Here is a 17,674-nt window from a genome sequence, read left to right on the forward strand (position 1 = left end):
TAGCCAGGGCTACTAATGCAAGCCATCACCCAATCAGTAAACAGTTGAGGGAAGCCCATCAATTGCATAGAACAAGCCAGGAAATCCCAATTTAAAGAGTCAAAAGCTTTCCTAATGTCAACTTTGACGAGACATCTAGGAGAAACATTTTTCCTGTCATAACCTTGAACCAAAGCCTGGGACAACATAGTATTTTCAAAGATATTTCTACCAGACACAAAAGCAGCTTGTTCTGGACCAATGATAAGGGGCAGCACTTGCTTCAACCTATTAGCAAGGATTTTACTGATAATTTTGTAAAAAACTGTACAACAAGAGATGGGTCAAAAGTCCATGACAGAAGAAGGGACCTGTTTCTTAGGGATAAGAGTAATGAGAGTAGATTTAGCTTGCTTGGCCATATGATGCTTCTTAAAGAAAGAGAACACAGCCTTACTAAGATCCATACCAATAATTGCCCAAGTAGATTTAAAAAAACCAGCTGAGAAACCATCAATACCAGGACTACTATTACTGTCCAAACTAAACACAACATCCTTAATTTCCTTAAGAGTTAAAGGAGAGGTAAGAGGAATACCATCAGAAGAAGAAAGAGTGGGGCTATGAAGGAACAGGTTAGGATCAAGGGCTTTAACCTGTCTTCCAGTGCCCAATAATTCCTGATAATAACTCTGAAAAGCAAGATTGATATCCTGTCTACCAGTACAACTGTCACCATTAAGATTTTTAATAACACCAATCTGTTGCTGGTTCCTTCTCTCAGAAAGTTTAGCAAAAAAATATTTGGAGCCACAATCCATGTACTAAATATGCTTAATTTTAGCCCTTTGATGCAAGCATTTTAATTCAGCAGTCTTGAGGGTAGTATATTTCTGAAGCAGGGTTTTTTCCTCCATAATAAGAGAAGCAGAGAAAGGATCTTTGACAAGCTGGGCTTGACATTAAAGTAACTCCTCTTTAGTAGTCTTAGCATGGTGAGAAAGATTAGTAAAGTGTTGCTTGTGAAAAGAAATGAGGGCTCTCTTAACAGACTTAAGCTTTTGGAAGAAACAATACATAGGACTGCCATTAACTTTAGTATTCCAAGCATCAGAAACAGTCCCAATAAAATCTGAATGATCAGTCCAGCAGTCTAGGAAGCTAAATCTTTTACGAACCTTGTAAGTATCAAGGACATGGACCAAAGTAGGAGAATGGTCAGAAATGCCAGGCTCAGGAAAATAAGCAAAAGAATTAGGGAAAGCAGCAAGCCAAGCAGGGTTGACCAAGGCTCTATCCAACTTAGACCAGACCCGAGTATTTGGCTCTTGCTTATTGGTCCAGGTGAGGTCACAACCCATACTGACCAGGTCATCTAAATGACAAGTGGATAGACAGTTATTAAAAGCCAACATCTCCTGGAGGGGAGGAGGAGTAGAGCTAAGCTTCTCAGCAGGATCTCGAACAATGTTGAAATCCCCTAAAACAAGCCAGGGATCAGTAGTAAAAGATCTAGAAAGACCCTGCCACGGAGATTCCCTCTCAGAGGCATTATTACTCCCATAGACCAAGCTTAAATGGAAATCCAAGTTGGAAACAAAATGATGCAAATGCAAATGAATAAACTGAGCATCTTTACTGGTGTGAGTAATAGACACAAAGACGGGATTAAGAAAAACCCAGATTCTACCATTATAGTGGTGACTGTAGTTAGTGATGACCACCCAATTACCAAAGTGTTGGTTAACAATACTAGCAACATTATACTCCTTGACTCTAGTTTCCAAGAGAGTAAGAACATCCATACTATTGTCTTTCAAGAAATCCTTGACCTCACTATGTTTGAGAGGACAGTTGAAACCACGGACATTCCAAGAAGAAATCTTCATTAAAAAGGAGGATGAAGAGTAACCATGCTACTAGGGCCTGGTTGGCCAGTATCAGAGCATGCTGAGTGTAAAGTAGGACCAATATCAGGAGGTTTAGATGACTTAGATAGAGATCTCTGGCCTAGTTCAAAACATCCTGAGCCTACATTCTCTATTAGAACATCTTTACCACCCTGAATTGGACCCAAATCACCTAGCTCACTAGAGGCAACAGTATCAGTTTTAGGAGAAAGTTCCCCTGGTTCAAGAGACTGAAATGAATTTGAAATCACAGGATCCTTAGCAACAGGTTCTTAAAAGATCAGTTTAGGAGAAGAATTAGGAGCAATAGCCAAGCTTATAGAGGGAGGGGGAGGAGAAGCAACAGAAGGAGGAGAATCAGAAAGAGATCTCTGACCTAGCTGAGAGCATCCTGAGTCTACATTCTCTTTCTGATGATCACCAATCTGCTGCATCTCACCCACAGAACCCAGCTCAGAAGTAGAAGTATCCACAGTTTGTGGTTCATTAGATGGTTTAACCCACTTGCAAGTGTCAATCTTATGCCCTAACTTGCCACACCTAGAACAGTAGAAGGGCACCCATTCATAGACTACTTTCTGGGAAGTAGGACCAAGGAAAGGAGACACAATATCCACATGATCAAGAAAAGGCTGAGTAACATCTATTTCAACCATAACCCTATCAAAAGAAAGCTTTTCCTTAAGAGTAGTAGCCAAATCAGCAAGCAAAGGCTTGCCCAATTTACTAGCAATCTTGCTAAGAACAGACTCAGACCAGAGATAAGGATCTAATCCAGGGAAAAGAATCCAAACTGGGACTTTTGCTACTTTCTCCATTTCCACAGAAAAAGAAGGAGTCCAATGCTTGAGAATCAGGGAATTTGGACCAATTTTCCAAGGACCTTGCCTAAGAACATTAGTCATAGCCTCTTGTGAATCAAATCTAAATGCAAACCAGCCTTTCTTATAATATTGAACCACTGGCAAAGCAATGGAACCCCAATACTTAGTAACAAAATCCTGAACAATTTTCAAAGAAGGCTTAGCCCCAATGATATGCCCCATTAGAGTGAATTCCCAAATTTTAAGCTCTTTTTCAAAGTCAGTTGCAGTAATTTCTACCGCATCAGCAGCAGCACTATCATGACAGTAAAATAAACTCATACCAGCCTTAACAGGTTTTTAAACGACATTAGACCAAGTTTTCCCCAAATTAGCAGAAGAAACTTGTGATGTATGATTATCAATGGTATTATGGACAATAGTATCGTTATTAACAGCCAAATTATGCACAGGATTCACAGTAACAGGAATTGAGGGGACTGAATTAGGTATAGGTGCCTTAGCACTAGAAATTGGTGATGATACTAAAGAATTAGGGTTTACAGACATAGCCATTGTAGAAGATGGAGAAGAGAAATTAGCAACCTTCGAAGAAACTCGAGCCGAAGCAATGGCGGATGCAATGCGATCATTAACAGTCTCCACAACTCGCGTCGGAGTCAACACAAGGTCAGCCAAATCTTCACCATTTCCGTCCAAAAGAGTATCATTAGGAAGCTTAGCTTGAAAGGTCGACAATGTAGTCCGCAATCGAGCAATACGCCCCCTTGTTCGCGCCATTCATCAAGAATTGATCAAGAGAAAAAGGAACCGGAAAAAAACATGAAGAAAAATGGGGAAAAAAGTTTGTTGAAAAGTTTGTTAGAAAAAGTTTGTTAGAAAAGTTGAGAGAAAATTTTTAGAGAGAGAAAATTTTGTGAAAATTTTTGTGATTCATTTGAATTTTGCTTGTTGTTGTTTGTATGTATCTTGCACATTTGTACATTTTAGGACCTGTATTTTGGACATTTTAAATTTTGCTTGTGGCTCGAGCCCCCAGTTTGTTGTACATATCCCTCTTTTGGTTGTATATACGATGGCCTGAGTGCCTTTGCTGCTGGGTTGCGTTGTTTGTTCCTGCAGGTTAGTTTTGAACAGGTTTGGTAGATGACGGTTTACGCCGTCATGTTGCCGAAATTTACATAGAAATCACATAGAACATGTATGAATACATATGGCCTTAATTAGCGTAAAACAATGACTCGAAAATCCAAAAAAATGCAAAAAATTTGCCGGAAATGACCGGACGGTAGGGAGGGTTACCCCCAAAAAAAAATGAAAAAAGTAGAAATCTGTAAGTTAGAAATTGAGAGTGAAATGATTCCTTGAAAAGAAAATGTAAAAAAAGAAGTGTACAAGTGTGCTAAAATGATGAAAATGTCGATATCGTCTCGAAATGCGCATCCGCGAAATTAGGAAACACGAAATATGGTAACTTCGACGTATTTACCAAAATAATAACCTGTATGAATAGGAAATTATTCGCTAAGGAATTTAGGAAAGATCCAATGCGAAAAATCACAGGAACGTTGCTGGGGAAGAGGCGCAGCAGGAGCTGCGTCTCTTTGAAGAAGCCCAGCAGGTGCTGCGCCTGTTTCTCGGTGTATCCGTCCTGGCGGATTTTAGGAAACAGATTTTAGTATAAATAGAGACGCCGATAGAGGTTTTATTCACACAATTCTCCCGTCTCTTCCTTCGTCTTATTACATAAAATTCTCAAAATAATCCTTCATCACGAATACTTTAGACATTCGCCTAAAAGAGTGGACTAACGAGTTTTCCAACGTGGAGAAACACGACATGAGTGCTTATAATCTTGGATCGTTGTTGAGTTTGAAGCTTATCAAGGTAGTCAAACCATTCCTAGATGCTTGTCTTGATTATTGGGACCCGGATTATCACGTTTTTGCTTTCCCTGGAGGTGACATTTGCCCATTTCCTGAAGAAATTGCTGCGATCGGTGGGTTGGACCCAAAACACTTGCCTGTTATTCCTTCTACTTCCCAAGGGTATAAGAACAAGTTTAGGGACTTGCTTGGGTTGACAAGAATTGAGGTGGACCGTTTAGTGACCTTGAAAGGAGTGCGAATGTTGGACTTTATTGACCGATTTATTAACAAGACCGACCCCACCATCTCTTATGTTGCTAGGCGAAGGGCATTCGGATTTTGCTTGTTACATGTATATGTCCTTCAAGGGCATGTTAATAAGGATTTGAGAGGTGATCCCCGTCTCCTGGGCCTAGTTGAGCAAATGGAACTGCGCAGGAGCCCAGCTTGTTTGTGTTTAGGAGAGATCCTATTGGGTTTGGATAACAGGAAAGCCAATCGCGACCTACCTTATTTGGGAAGTCCCGTTATTTTGCAGGTAAAAGAACACTTTTCTTTTTTTTCTTTTTTTTTCGTTTCTTCTTTTTTTTTCGGTTTTTTTTTTTTAACACCTGCTTTTGGTAGGTCTGGCTTATGGAGCGTCTTCGATTGATCGAGCCCCCAGTTCATATTCCTTCTTATCATGCTCGCTCAATTGCAATGAGGACCAGGCTTTACATGGTGGACTTCACTCGAGTGTGCAATTATTGGGAAAACAAATTGAAGAGTAATGATGGCCCCTTGATTAGATGAGTTGTACCATGGTGGCATCTCAAATCTGTCACTGGAGTATCTTCCTTGGATCCTACTCGATCTGTGCGCATTCCTGGCTTGGAATTCATGGTATACATCTTTCCGGAGAGGCTGATGAGACACGTTGGACTGAAGCAGACAAACCCGAAGCTTGACACTGTCCCGCAGACTGCCGTGGCGCTTACTACTGAGAGTCGAAGGGAGTGGGCCATTAAATGGGCTCAAAGAAACGTATGGTTCTTGAACTCTTATGTTAGTATCTTATGGGTGTCGGACTCCTATCTGTGGTGGAGAAAAGCTACTACTCCGGAGGAGCGTGAGATATTGAGGAAGCGCGAGCCCGTTGACTACAAGGTGCGCGAGGTGGAAAAGGAGAAAGAGAAGCATTTGACTGAGGGAGAGGAAGAAGTCGGGTTTCGAGTTGTTCATCCTTCAAAGAAACTGAAGACCTCTCCTGTCGTGGACAAAGTGATTGGCAAGACTGGGAAGGCTAGGCCTCGAGGAAGACCGTTGGTGATTTGGTCCGAAGTGGCGCAAGAGCGTCCGGCTCAAGGTCGTGACAAGAAATATGACAAAAACGACAAGGGCAAAGGGAAAATGGAGGAATAACCCAAGTCTTTATTATTATCTATTATTATTATTGTAATAAGAAGGTGGGGTTTTTAGAATCCTAGCCTATTTTATTTTACTTTAGCATTATTATTATTATGTAACGTATTATTATTATTGAATGAAATAAAGGAGGTTAATTAGTTATGAAACCGTTGTGATTTTTCTATTTATTATTCTTGTCGAATTCCAAATGCAGCTGCAAATGTCCTTCTATTTACATTTTGAAATTAATGGGTTGTATCCTGTGAAGGATTGCCTACGTATTCATTAAAAAAATGAAATCAAACCCTTGCGCGTAGTTCGAGTAAATGTAAAAGAATAATTGTTCTAAGCAAGAGCTTGTAATGAACTTAGAAGATAAGCATGAGCTTTTTACTTACTCTTACGATGCAATTTAGTTTATTTGATGATATGAGGATGAAAAATCGTCAAAATGCAAGAGCGGAGTGACATTAGCTTATTTCAGCTTGGCCAGGGGCCGTTTATTTTAGTGCCACAAGAGCGACACGTGAGGTTACGCGAGGCGCGTTTTTGTTCCTATTCTAGGCATAATACCACTTTAGTTGGTCAAGGTTTGTCGGGTTGGCAAATTCATTCCCATCTAGGTCTGTGATTCTAACCGCACCCCCTGGAAGTATGGACTTGACTAGAAATGGCCCGGCCATATTAGGTTTGAATTTTCCCCGTGGATCGACAGGTAAAAGAGCTCTAACCGACTTGAGTACTAAATCTCCTTCCTTGATGTTCCTTGGCTTGACTCTTTTGTTGAAGGCTCGCTTGATACGTGCTTGATATGTTTGGACATTATGTAATGCGCGTAGCCTACGTTCATCCAGGAGGATGAGTTCTTCATATCTATCCCTCTTCCAATCGGCTTCCGGGATTTGACTTTCGAGTAAGATACGCAATGATGGTATTTCTAACTCGATTGGTCATGCGACTTCCATGCCATAGGTCAAATAGAAAGGGGTGGCCCTAGTGGGCGTCCTTACAGATGTGCGATATCCCCACAAAGCAAAGGGTATTTTGCTTGGCCAATCTCGATAGTTGTCAATCATTTTCTTGAGAATTGTGACAACGTTCTTGTTTGCCGCCTCTACCGCGCCATTAGTCTGTGGTCTATATGGCGAAGAGTGGTGATGCCTGATTTTGTACTTGGCTAGCAATTGCTCAGTCTCGGCTTGGAAATGCGATCCATTATCACTAATGATCTCATGTTGACAACCGTATCGACAGATGATGTTGTTTTGTATGAACTTTGCCACATTTTTAGCCGTGAGACTAGTGTAGGAAGCCGCATCTACCCATTTGGTGAAATAGTCAATTGTCACGAGGATGAAACAGTGACCTCCTGTTCCGGCTGGAGTTATATTCCCGATTATATCAATTCCTCAGGCAGAAAATGGCCAAGGAGATGTCATCGTATAGAATAAAAAAGGAGGGACATGCTGTACATTTCCGAAGATTTGGCAGTTGTGGCAATGCCTTACGTATTTGATGCAATCGGATTCCATTGTGGTCCAATAATACCCCAAACGTGTGATTTTCTTTGCCATCATGGGCCCACTCATGTGAGGACCGCATTCTCCATCATGAACTTCTTCTATCACTTTCCGTGCCTGTGAATGATCAAGGCAACGTAGGACTACACGAAGAGGTGTTCTTTTGTATAGCTCTCCTTGCATGAGAACGTATTGGGAAGCTAGTAGGCATATAGCACGTTGTCCCCTTTTGTCCATATCCGGTGGATAGGTACCGTTGAGCTTGAAATTTAGGATTGCTTGGAACCAAGGTTCCTCTGTGATTTCCTCTTCATCGGTGATTTGGTGGACATAAGCTGGCTCTGATCGTCGTTCGATGCATAAAGGCATTTCCACCATGTCATCTGTCATATTAATCAAAGATGCAAGTTTTGCAAGAGCATCTGTGATGCGTGTCCTAAATATGATGTTTTACACCCTATTTTACACGCATTTCAGAGCTCAAATGTGTAGTTTATTCTACTATTTTCCCTATTTCCGTCTACTTCCGTGTTTTTGTATAAAATTGCAGAAATGTGAAGAATCCAGCGGAAATCGAGCTGAATCCGTCCCTAAGTACTTAGCATTGCATTTGACATGGAGTAAAGACTCGGGAAGCAAACTTGGTGCGCATTTCAAGGCCTGAAAGATGTATTTACGAGAGTTTTAGAAGCGGATTACCAGCTACAGCAGTCTATAGACTGACCTACATGGTCTATAGACTGTCAGAATGCTTCTCGACATTTCAGCCTTATTCATATGGCTATATCTCGAGTTCTATATTGGATAATCGAGTGATTCCAATTGGAGGTGAAAGCATATCCTCTTAGCTTTCCAACGCCGCATAGAACGCCTGATTTGACCAAGTAACGAAGAAATGGCAGCTGTTTTAAGATCGGTGCGCGCTGCAGAATTTATCAGAAGTTACTGTACAGCGCCTGTGGTCGATCGGCTGGTCTCATTGGTCGATCAACCACCCCACAAGTTGACACGCAAATTAAAAGACGAGGAAGCCCATTTTAATTAGGTTTAGGAATAGGTTACGTTATTTTTCCTATATAACGTAACTTTACCTGCTGCTTGAGAGATCTATCATTCATTAGTTTAGTTAATTTCAGTTCCTATAATACATTAGTTATTCGTAGTTAGAATTCTCAATAAAGTTCGTACTTTGCTTTCGGATTCATCTTGTTCCTTTGCTTCGGTAATTCTAATCTTTTAATTCCTATATTGTTATTTCTTTTCAGTAGTTTTAATTCTTGCTAGATAGAATCCCAAAGCCCTAGTTATAGTTTATGCGAATTTATTCATCAATTATTTCAATTATGCAATTCTTTATGCTTATTATCAAATTAGTTCTTGTTATTTGCGTAAGTATGAGTAGCTAAACACCCCTTTCTAAGATGTAGGGGATCTATGGCGTAGATGGCATTAGAATAGGTGTGACCCCGCATTAGGGCTTGGTCGATCGACTGGCTTAACTAGTCGACCATTGATCGAAGCAGTTGGTCGATCGACTGGGGTAGCTGGTCGATCGACTGACTTCGTGTCTGATTAGCACCGTATAATTCATTAAGTGCAATATTTAACAATGAGACCGAGAGGAGACTTGTTATATGCTTAGTTTTGACCAACCCATAGATCGAAAGATTGGGAAGGGCATTAATTAACGAGTTGAGACGACTAAATTGCTGAGATCGAGAGATAATGTAATTTAGGCTTTAGGAATCACTTTTCAGGGCGAGAGCTAGCAATAGTGAGACTTAGGGACTAGTAGCATAGGCCAAAAGGAGCTACTAGTTAACTTGGACCGAGATGACTTGTTTTACCCATCCTAGACGACTGTATTTCGGACTTACCTAGGATTTTGTGCCATTGCAGCTATAGTGAACCGACCGTCTTAGCATTTCTTTCATCACTGTTTACATCTTTTGCAACTTTTATTTATTTATTTAGTTTTTGTTATTTGTTTTAGAATTAATTCACATCAAAACCCCCCCTCACTATTACCGATAGACTGAAATATAAAGCAACTATAATCTCCCTACCTCCCTGCGGATCGACCCTTACTACCACTTGCTAGTTGTAGTTTGGTTTCATAAATATTATTTTTGGTGCACACAACGACAGGCATCAAATTTTGGCGCCGTTGCCGGGGAGGCAGCGCTAGTTTTAGTTGTTTTTAATTTTAGTCTTTCTTTCTTTAGTCTCAGGGAACTTCGGTTCCTTGAGACCGTTCTCATGTTTCATATTCTGAGTTTTCCACAGGAAGAGGATGAAATCTTTGGTGCTTATTTAGCTAGACTTTGGGAGTTTAGTGAGCCCAGACGAGATGCCTTTTTTGATCTCCAAATATGCTGCACTATTTTCCAGCATATGAATGACCTTACGCGAGCATACCTCGAGTTTATAGGTAAGTGGGATTTCGAAGGAATCCCCGTAATTGAGGTATTAGAATTTTTTAATTGGTTTGCTACTGAATCTCTTAAACCTACTTTTTCTCTTCATGTTGACTCAGATGAGGGGGTGGGTGAGACCTTAGAAACCAATCTAGGAAATACCGACGGAGACGTAGAGGAGACCATTAGCGTGGTTGACAATCCCTTTTATGAGGATAGTCTAGAACCCCTTTATGATTCTTGCAATGTTAGTGAGGACGATTTGGAGGCTCTCTTTGAGAACCTCCATCTTGACGAGTCTAGCGATGAGGAGAGTGATATTCTAGAGGTTAAATGGGATACTTATGATGATATTGATGATGAGCCTATTTTAGGAGACCCCATTGACCCATTTGACTTTGTTATCCCATGCATTTGGGACGATTATCCACCTTCTCCCTTAGTTGACCAGACTCCTCCACCTCACATTTCATACCCGTCAGAGTATTTTAATTCTACTCGCGTTATTATTGAGTCGAATGCACCTGAGTTCGTTAATTCTCCACCTGTGGTTAACTTGAGATTTTATATTCCGCTCTTAGCTGGAGGGCAGAATAGCTTTGTGGACAATTTTGGGAGCTGTCATAGGAAATTTGTCAGACTTAAACGATTTTTCATTTTAATTTCCTATGTTATTACTATCTTATGGTGCTACCAACAGTTTTGTGTAGCACATGCGCAGCTATTTGACAGGTTGCTGCGAGCTTTGAGCTGCTTTGATTGGGCTCAATTAGAGTAATTCGCTGACGGAAAGGAGGTCGAGCGGGACCTGTCTGAAACCAGCGCTAGCCGGGAGGCAACCCGGATGTGTTTTGTTTTTGTTTTGAATAAAACTTCATAGTTGTTTAGAAATAAAAACTCTTAGTCGTGTGCTTGGTTTTAAAGACTATAGACTATAGACTATAATTTTGGGCTGCGCAATTTTTGGGCGCGTTATTATGTGCAATTGCAGGTATAAAGACCACATTAACTCAATTTATTGAGTTATGTCGAAGAACAGCACTGTTACGCCATGTTTGACAGTCGATCGACTGCCCATAGTGGTCGATCGACCGCCTTATTCGGCACAAAAGCTACTGTTTCAATTCCCATGGTCGATCGACTAGCTATATTGGTCGATCGACCAAGGCCCGATGCTGAGTTGTTCTTTCTCCAATTTTAAATTCTTTTCACGTAATTTTCGCTTCAATTGCTTTCTCGGAATTACGCGCGGTGTTTTTGTTTCTTTTCAGGTACCTATGGTAGCACTGCTGGCTACTGAAACCTCCTATAGCTGACGCTGGTTTGGGGAGGTTTCCTTCTGCGCTTAAAGTCTTGTGAGTTTCTGAGTTTAAACTTCATGTCTTGTTTAGTTATAATAACGCAAATTCCCGTTTCCCTTTTATTTCATTATATAATTTTGCACAATGGGGACATTGTGTGATTTGGTTTGGGGAAGGGTTTTGCATTGCATTCACATGTTCTATTGTATTTTTGTTTCACGTTTATTGCACTTCAGTTTGCATTTGTTATTTCATTTCCTATATATATACAAAATCCAAAAAAAAAATTGAAAAATTTCAAAAATTCAAAATTTTCACGTTTATTTTAGCATATAGGTTGAATCGGAACGGTAATGTTTCAATGATGACATTGCATTTTCATCTGTTTATGCCTAAGCCTTGCTTAATTGACATGTTATTAGTAGAATAATATGCATAATCTACGAGTTTTCGTTAATTATTCGCTGAATCTTGAGACTTGACTTAGATTTATGGCAAACTACTTATATTTTCTGAGGTTTAGAGCCTATAACTGGTGACATCTATGACCAGTTTATCTAGGATTGTGAGTAGTACTCCTTATGAGACATGTTACATAAATTTGCATAAATATGAACTTAATCTGCTTAATACCTGTATGCATTCGGTTCGTGGTTTGTTGACACATGTGGAAGAGGTTTCCTTTATTCGTTTTGCCCATAAGCTTCACATAGCCAAAAATAGCTTTTTGTCCCTTTAACTACATCCTATATTTAGCCTACCCTTGTCAAGCTAGTAGTATTAGTCTTTGGTAATGTTCTAATTATTTTTGGTTGCATATGCTCTTATTGAAATGATGTTGGATGAAAGAATGAAGGAAGGAAAAGAATTGAAAAAGTTGAAAGAAACAGAAAGAGAAAAAAAAAAAGAAAAAAGAGTTCGAAAAAGAGGTCAGTCGATCGAATGAACCAAGTAGTCGATCGATTGAGTACTGCAGCAGAAAAAGAAAATTCGAAAAATCATATGTTGCAATTGTTATGAGTTGGTGATTTTGTACTCCCATGTATTATTTCTAATTGTTGGGGAGTTGACTTGTTGTTGGGTTGTGAGTTTAGTGCTAGTTATAGCACCGTTTCATCGATTTAATTTTGAGTAAGGAAGTGGATGTTGTCATATGGTTTGGTTTAGGTACTAGCTTGATCACCTATACCTCCACATTCCCATAAATGTTTTGCCTCTTCTTACCCATTACCTCACATATCCATATTTACCTCGGCATGTGTCATGGTCATTTGTTTGGTTGGAATGCATTTGTACGGTTGTAGAGATCATTTTCATATTAGATTGCAGGCATGTTCTTATAGGTCGTAGTTAGGTGAGAGTCATTACAATATTACTTCTTTCTATCTTTTACATATACTCACCCGTATTCATTGAGTGATATGAGCGACCCGTGAGAGTCCACTTTTAAAGGTTTTGCAAGGTTGACGGTTCAGCAATTTTTAACGACTACATAACTCATTTGCATGATTCATATTGCTAATTGATTGTTAGTTTTTGCATTAAACTGGTTTAGGCTTTACAGTTTGCATTTCGCTCTGAGGATGAAATCGTTCCAATTAGGTTTTAGGATCGAGTCTAGTTCTTGCTTGGGGACAAGTAAGGGTTTGGTTTGGGAAAGTTTGATGCGTGTCCTAAATATGATGTTTTACACTCTATTTTACACGCATTTCAGAGCTCAAATGTGTAGTTTATTCTACTATTTTCCCTATTTCCGTCTACTTTCGTGTTTTTGTATAAAATTGCAGAAATGTGAAGAATCCAGCGGAAATCGAGCCGAATCCGTCCCTAAGTACTTAGCTTTGCATTTGACATGGAGTAAAGACTTGGGAAGCGAACTTGGTGTGCATTTCAAGGCCTGAAAGATGTATTTACGAGAGTTTTAGAAGCGGATTACCAGCTACAGCAGTCTATAGACTGACCTACATGGTCTATAGACTGTCAGAATGCTTCTCGACATTGCAGCCTTATTCAGATGGCTATATCTCGAGTTCTAGATTGGATAATCGAGTGATTCCAATTGGAGGTGAAAGCGTATCCTCTTAGCTTTCCAACGCCGCATAGAACGCGTGATTTGACCAAGTAACGAAGAAATGGCAGCTAATTTAAAATCGGTGCGCGTTGCAGAATTTATCAGAAGTTACTGTACAGCGCTTGTGGTCGATCGACTGGTCTCATTGGTAGATCAACCACCCCACGAGCTGACGCACAAATTAAAGACGAGGAAGCCCATTGTAATTACATTTAGGAATAGGTTACGTTATTTTTCCTATATAACGTAACTTTACCTGCTGCTTGAGAGATCTATCATTCATTAGCTTAGTTAATTTCAGTTCCTATAATACATTAATTATTCGTAGTTAGAATTCTCAATAAAGTTCGTACTTTGCTTTCGGATTCATCTTGTTCCTTTGCTTCGGTAATTCTAATCTTTTAATTCCCATATTGTTATTTCGTTTCAGTAGTTTTAATTCTTGCTAGATAGAATCCCAAAGCCCTAGTTATAGTTTTATGCGAATTTATTCATCAATTATTTCAATTATGCAATTCTTTATGCCTATTATCAAATTAGTTCTTGTTATTTGTGTAAGTATGAGTAGCTAAAAACCCCTTGCTAAGATGTAGGGGATCTATGGCGTAGATGGCATTAGAATAGGTGTGACCCCGCATTAGGGCTTGGTCGATCGACTGGCTTAACTAGTCGACCGACTGATCGAGCGAAATGGTTGGTTGATCGATCTCGGGGTAGCTGGTCGATCGACTGACTTCGTGTCTGATTAGCATCGTATAATTCGTTAAGTGCAATATTTAACAATGAGACCGAGAGGAGACTTGTTAGATGCTTAGTTTTGACCAACCCATAGATCGAAAGATAGGGAAGGGCATTAATTAATGAGTTGAGACGACTAAATTGCTGAGATCGAGAGATAATGTAATTTAGGCTTTAGGAATCACTTTTCAGGGCGAGAGCTAGCATTAGTGAGACTTAGGGACTAGTACCATAGGCCAAAAGGAGCTACTAGTTAACTTGGACCGAGAGGACTTGTTTTACCCATCCTACACGACTGTATTTCGGACTTACCTAGGATTTTGTGCCATCGCATCTATAGTGAACCGACCGTCTTAGCATTTCTTTCATCACTGTTTACATCTTTTGCAACTTTTATTTATTTATTTAGTTTTTGTTATTAGTTTTAGAATTAATTCACATCAACCCCCCCCTTCACATTCCGATAGATGAAATATAAAGCAACTATCATCTCCCTACCTCCCTGCGGATCGACCCTTACTACCACTTGCTAGTTGTAGTTTTGTTTCATAAATATTATTTTTGGTGCACACAACGACAGGCATCAATCTGCAAATTGATTTTCTTCCCGAGGTAGGTGTAGATAGGTCACGTGATCAAAGAATTGAGGAACTGGGTCTATTCTGGCTTGATAAGGTGCTAGGCTTTCGCTTCAGATTTTCCAAGATCCCGTAACTTGATTGATGATCGGGGATGAATCCCCATGCACTCGGAGGTTTTTAATGCCTAAGCTCACTGCCGCCTATAGTCCAATAAGACAGGCTTCATATTCTGCAGTGTTATTTGTCACCTCGAAGTCGACTTTGACAGATATCGGTGTATGCTCGCCCTCAGGAGAAATGAGCAACACTCCTATTCCGAATCCTCTTAAGTTTGATGCTCCGTCAAAGTAAAGGTCCCAGGAGTCTACATCGGTTTGGAGTATATCCTCGTCTGGAAATGACCAAGTATCTATTGTTTGTGCATCATTGATGGGATTTTCTGCAAAGAATTCGGCAACGGCGCGCCCTTTTATAACCTTCAGGGGCACGTATTTGAGATCGAACTCTGAGAGCATCAAAGTCCATCTTGATAGTCATCCGTTGAGGACGGATTTCTCGAAGAGGTATTTGACTGGATCCATTTTGGAGTATATTTTGACGGAGTAGCTAAGCATGTAATGATGTAGCTTCTTCGTTGCCCACACAAGAGCGAGGCATGTCTTTTCGAGTTGTGAGTATTTGCACTCGTACTCCAAGAACTTCTTACTAAGGTAGTAGATAGCCCTTTCTTCCTTTCCTACAGTTTGAGCTAGCATGGCGCCCATGGCTGTTTTGGTTACTGTGAGATATAAACCAAGAGGTTGATCTCGTTGAGGTGGCATGAGCACGGTGGTTTAGCTAATATCTCCTTGATTCGGTCGAATGCCTTTTGTAGACACCAAAATTTTATATTTTGGTATCTATTTATTTTATTGTATCTTAATTATTTAGAGCTAGTTATCAAAAAATATTGTGATAATATCTCAGGAAATTAGAATATTCTAGAATATGTCGTCTTACCCTCCAAGCCATTTACTATAAATACTGCTCCATCTTTAGGGTTTAGGGGAGAGCATGGATTAAGTCAAATAAACGACCCCGTCTTCCTACTACCAAATTATAGGTATGATGGAATAAGTCACAAAAATACCCCATCTTTTCTCCCTACAAGATTAAGTCGATAAGACCCTCGTAGAAAATATCATACCCTAGCCTTAGAATGGAATCAAGAGAGTTACGGAAATTGTAACCTTCAATCTTTCAATAATAAAAACTCCTATTTTCCGTATTATTTTTGTACCTCTTTATTTATTATTGCAGGTTCAATTTTTTATGGTTTACAAATTGGCACGCTCGGTGGGACAATTTTCGCTCTTCATCTCCATTCTCAAGGATCAAATTCAGCAAAAGAAGTTCGAGACCAAGTTGCAACCGACATCAAATCTCTACAACTAGTCTCGAGGGGGCATTTGTAGACACCAAAATTTTATATTTTGGTATCTATTTATTTTATTGTATCTTAATTATTTAGAGATAGTTATCAAAAAATATTGTGATAATATCTTAGGAAATTAGAATACTCTAGAATATGTCGTCTTGCCCTCCAAGCCATTTACTATAAATACTGCTCCATCTTTAGGGTTTAGGGGAGAGCATGGATTAAGTCAAATAAACGACCCCGTCTTCCTACTACCAAATTATAGGTATGATGGAATAAGTCACAAAAATACCCCATCTTTTCTCCCTACAAGATTAAGTCGATAAGACCCTCGTAGAAAATATCATACCCTAGCCTTAGAATGGAATCAAGAGAGTTACGGAAATTGTAACCTTCAATCTTTCAATAATAAAAACTCCTATTTTCCGTATTATTTTTGTACCTCTTTATTTATTATTGCAGGTTCAATTTTTTATGGTTTACAAATTGGCACGCTCGGTGGGACAATTTTCGCTCTTCATCTCCATTCTCAAGGATCAAATTCAGCAAAAGAAGTTCGAGACCAAGTTGCAACCGACATCAAATCTCTACAACTAGTCTCGAGGGGGCATTTGTAGACACCAAAATTTATATTTTGGTATCTATTTATTTTATTGTATCTTAATTATTTAGAGATAGTTATCAAAAAATATTGTGATAATATCTTAGGAAATTAGAATATTCTAGAATATGTCGTCTTGCCCTCCAAGCCATTTACTATAAATACTGCTCCATCTTTAGGGTTTAGGGAAGAGCATGGATTAAGTCAAATAAACGACCCCGTCTTCCTACTACCAAATTGTAGGTATGATGGAATAAGTCAAAAAAAAAACCATATTTTCTCCCTACGAGATTAAGTTGATAAGACCCTCGTAGAAAATATCAAACCCTAGCCTTAGAATGGAATCAAGAGAGTTACGGAAATTGTAACCTTCAATCTTTCAATAATAAAAACTCTTGTTTTCCGTATTATTTTTGTACTTCTTTATTTATTATTGCAGGTTCAATTTTTTATGGTTTACACCTTTTGACAGTCATCATCCCACATGGTGTGATCTGTTTTCTTGAGCTTTTTGAAGATATGTTCATAGATCATGGTGAGTTTCGATATGAATTGACTTATATATTGCACTTTTCCCAGGAATCCTCTGACTTCTTTTTCCGTTTGAGGTTGTGGCATTTCGATCAAGGCTTTGATCTTGGAAGGGTCTATTTCTATACCGCGTTGGCTAACGACGTATCCCAGGAGTTTGCCAGATGTTACTCCGAATGCGCATTTCTGAGGATTAAGCCTCATGTTGTACTTTCGTAGCCTTGAGAAGAATTTGCGAAGGTTCGCAATATGCCCCTCTATATCCTTGGACTTGACAATCATGTCGTCTACGTATACCTCAACTTCTTTGTGCATCATGTCATGTAGGAGTGTAGTTGCGGTGCGTTGATATGTAGCTTCGGCGTTGATTAACCCAAACGGCATGACCGTATAGCAATAGGTTCCCCATTGAGTGACAAAGGCGGTCTTATGCATCTCTTCTATGGCCATCTTGATTTGGTTATAACCTGCGTACCCATCCATGAAGGATAGTAACGCGTGATCTGCGGTATTGTCCACCAATATGTCGA

The 17,674-nt window shown here is 39.6% G+C and overlaps 1 protein-coding gene across 1 annotated transcript; it reads right to left on the minus strand.

Annotated features, from left to right (window-relative positions):
- Positions 1-941: 941 nt before the first annotated feature.
- LOC141651871 (uncharacterized) lies at positions 942-1,868 on the minus strand. The gene has a single exon (XM_074459562.1). It carries the CDS (start codon positions 1,866-1,868, stop codon positions 942-944), a length of 927 nt encoding a protein of 308 aa, XP_074315663.1.
- Positions 1,869-17,674: the final 15,806 nt, after the last annotated feature.

This window comes from Silene latifolia, chromosome 4 (genome assembly GCF_048544455.1).
Source record: "Silene latifolia isolate original U9 population chromosome 4, ASM4854445v1, whole genome shotgun sequence".
In the NCBI taxonomy this organism is placed as follows: Eukaryota; Viridiplantae; Streptophyta; class Magnoliopsida; order Caryophyllales; family Caryophyllaceae; genus Silene; species Silene latifolia.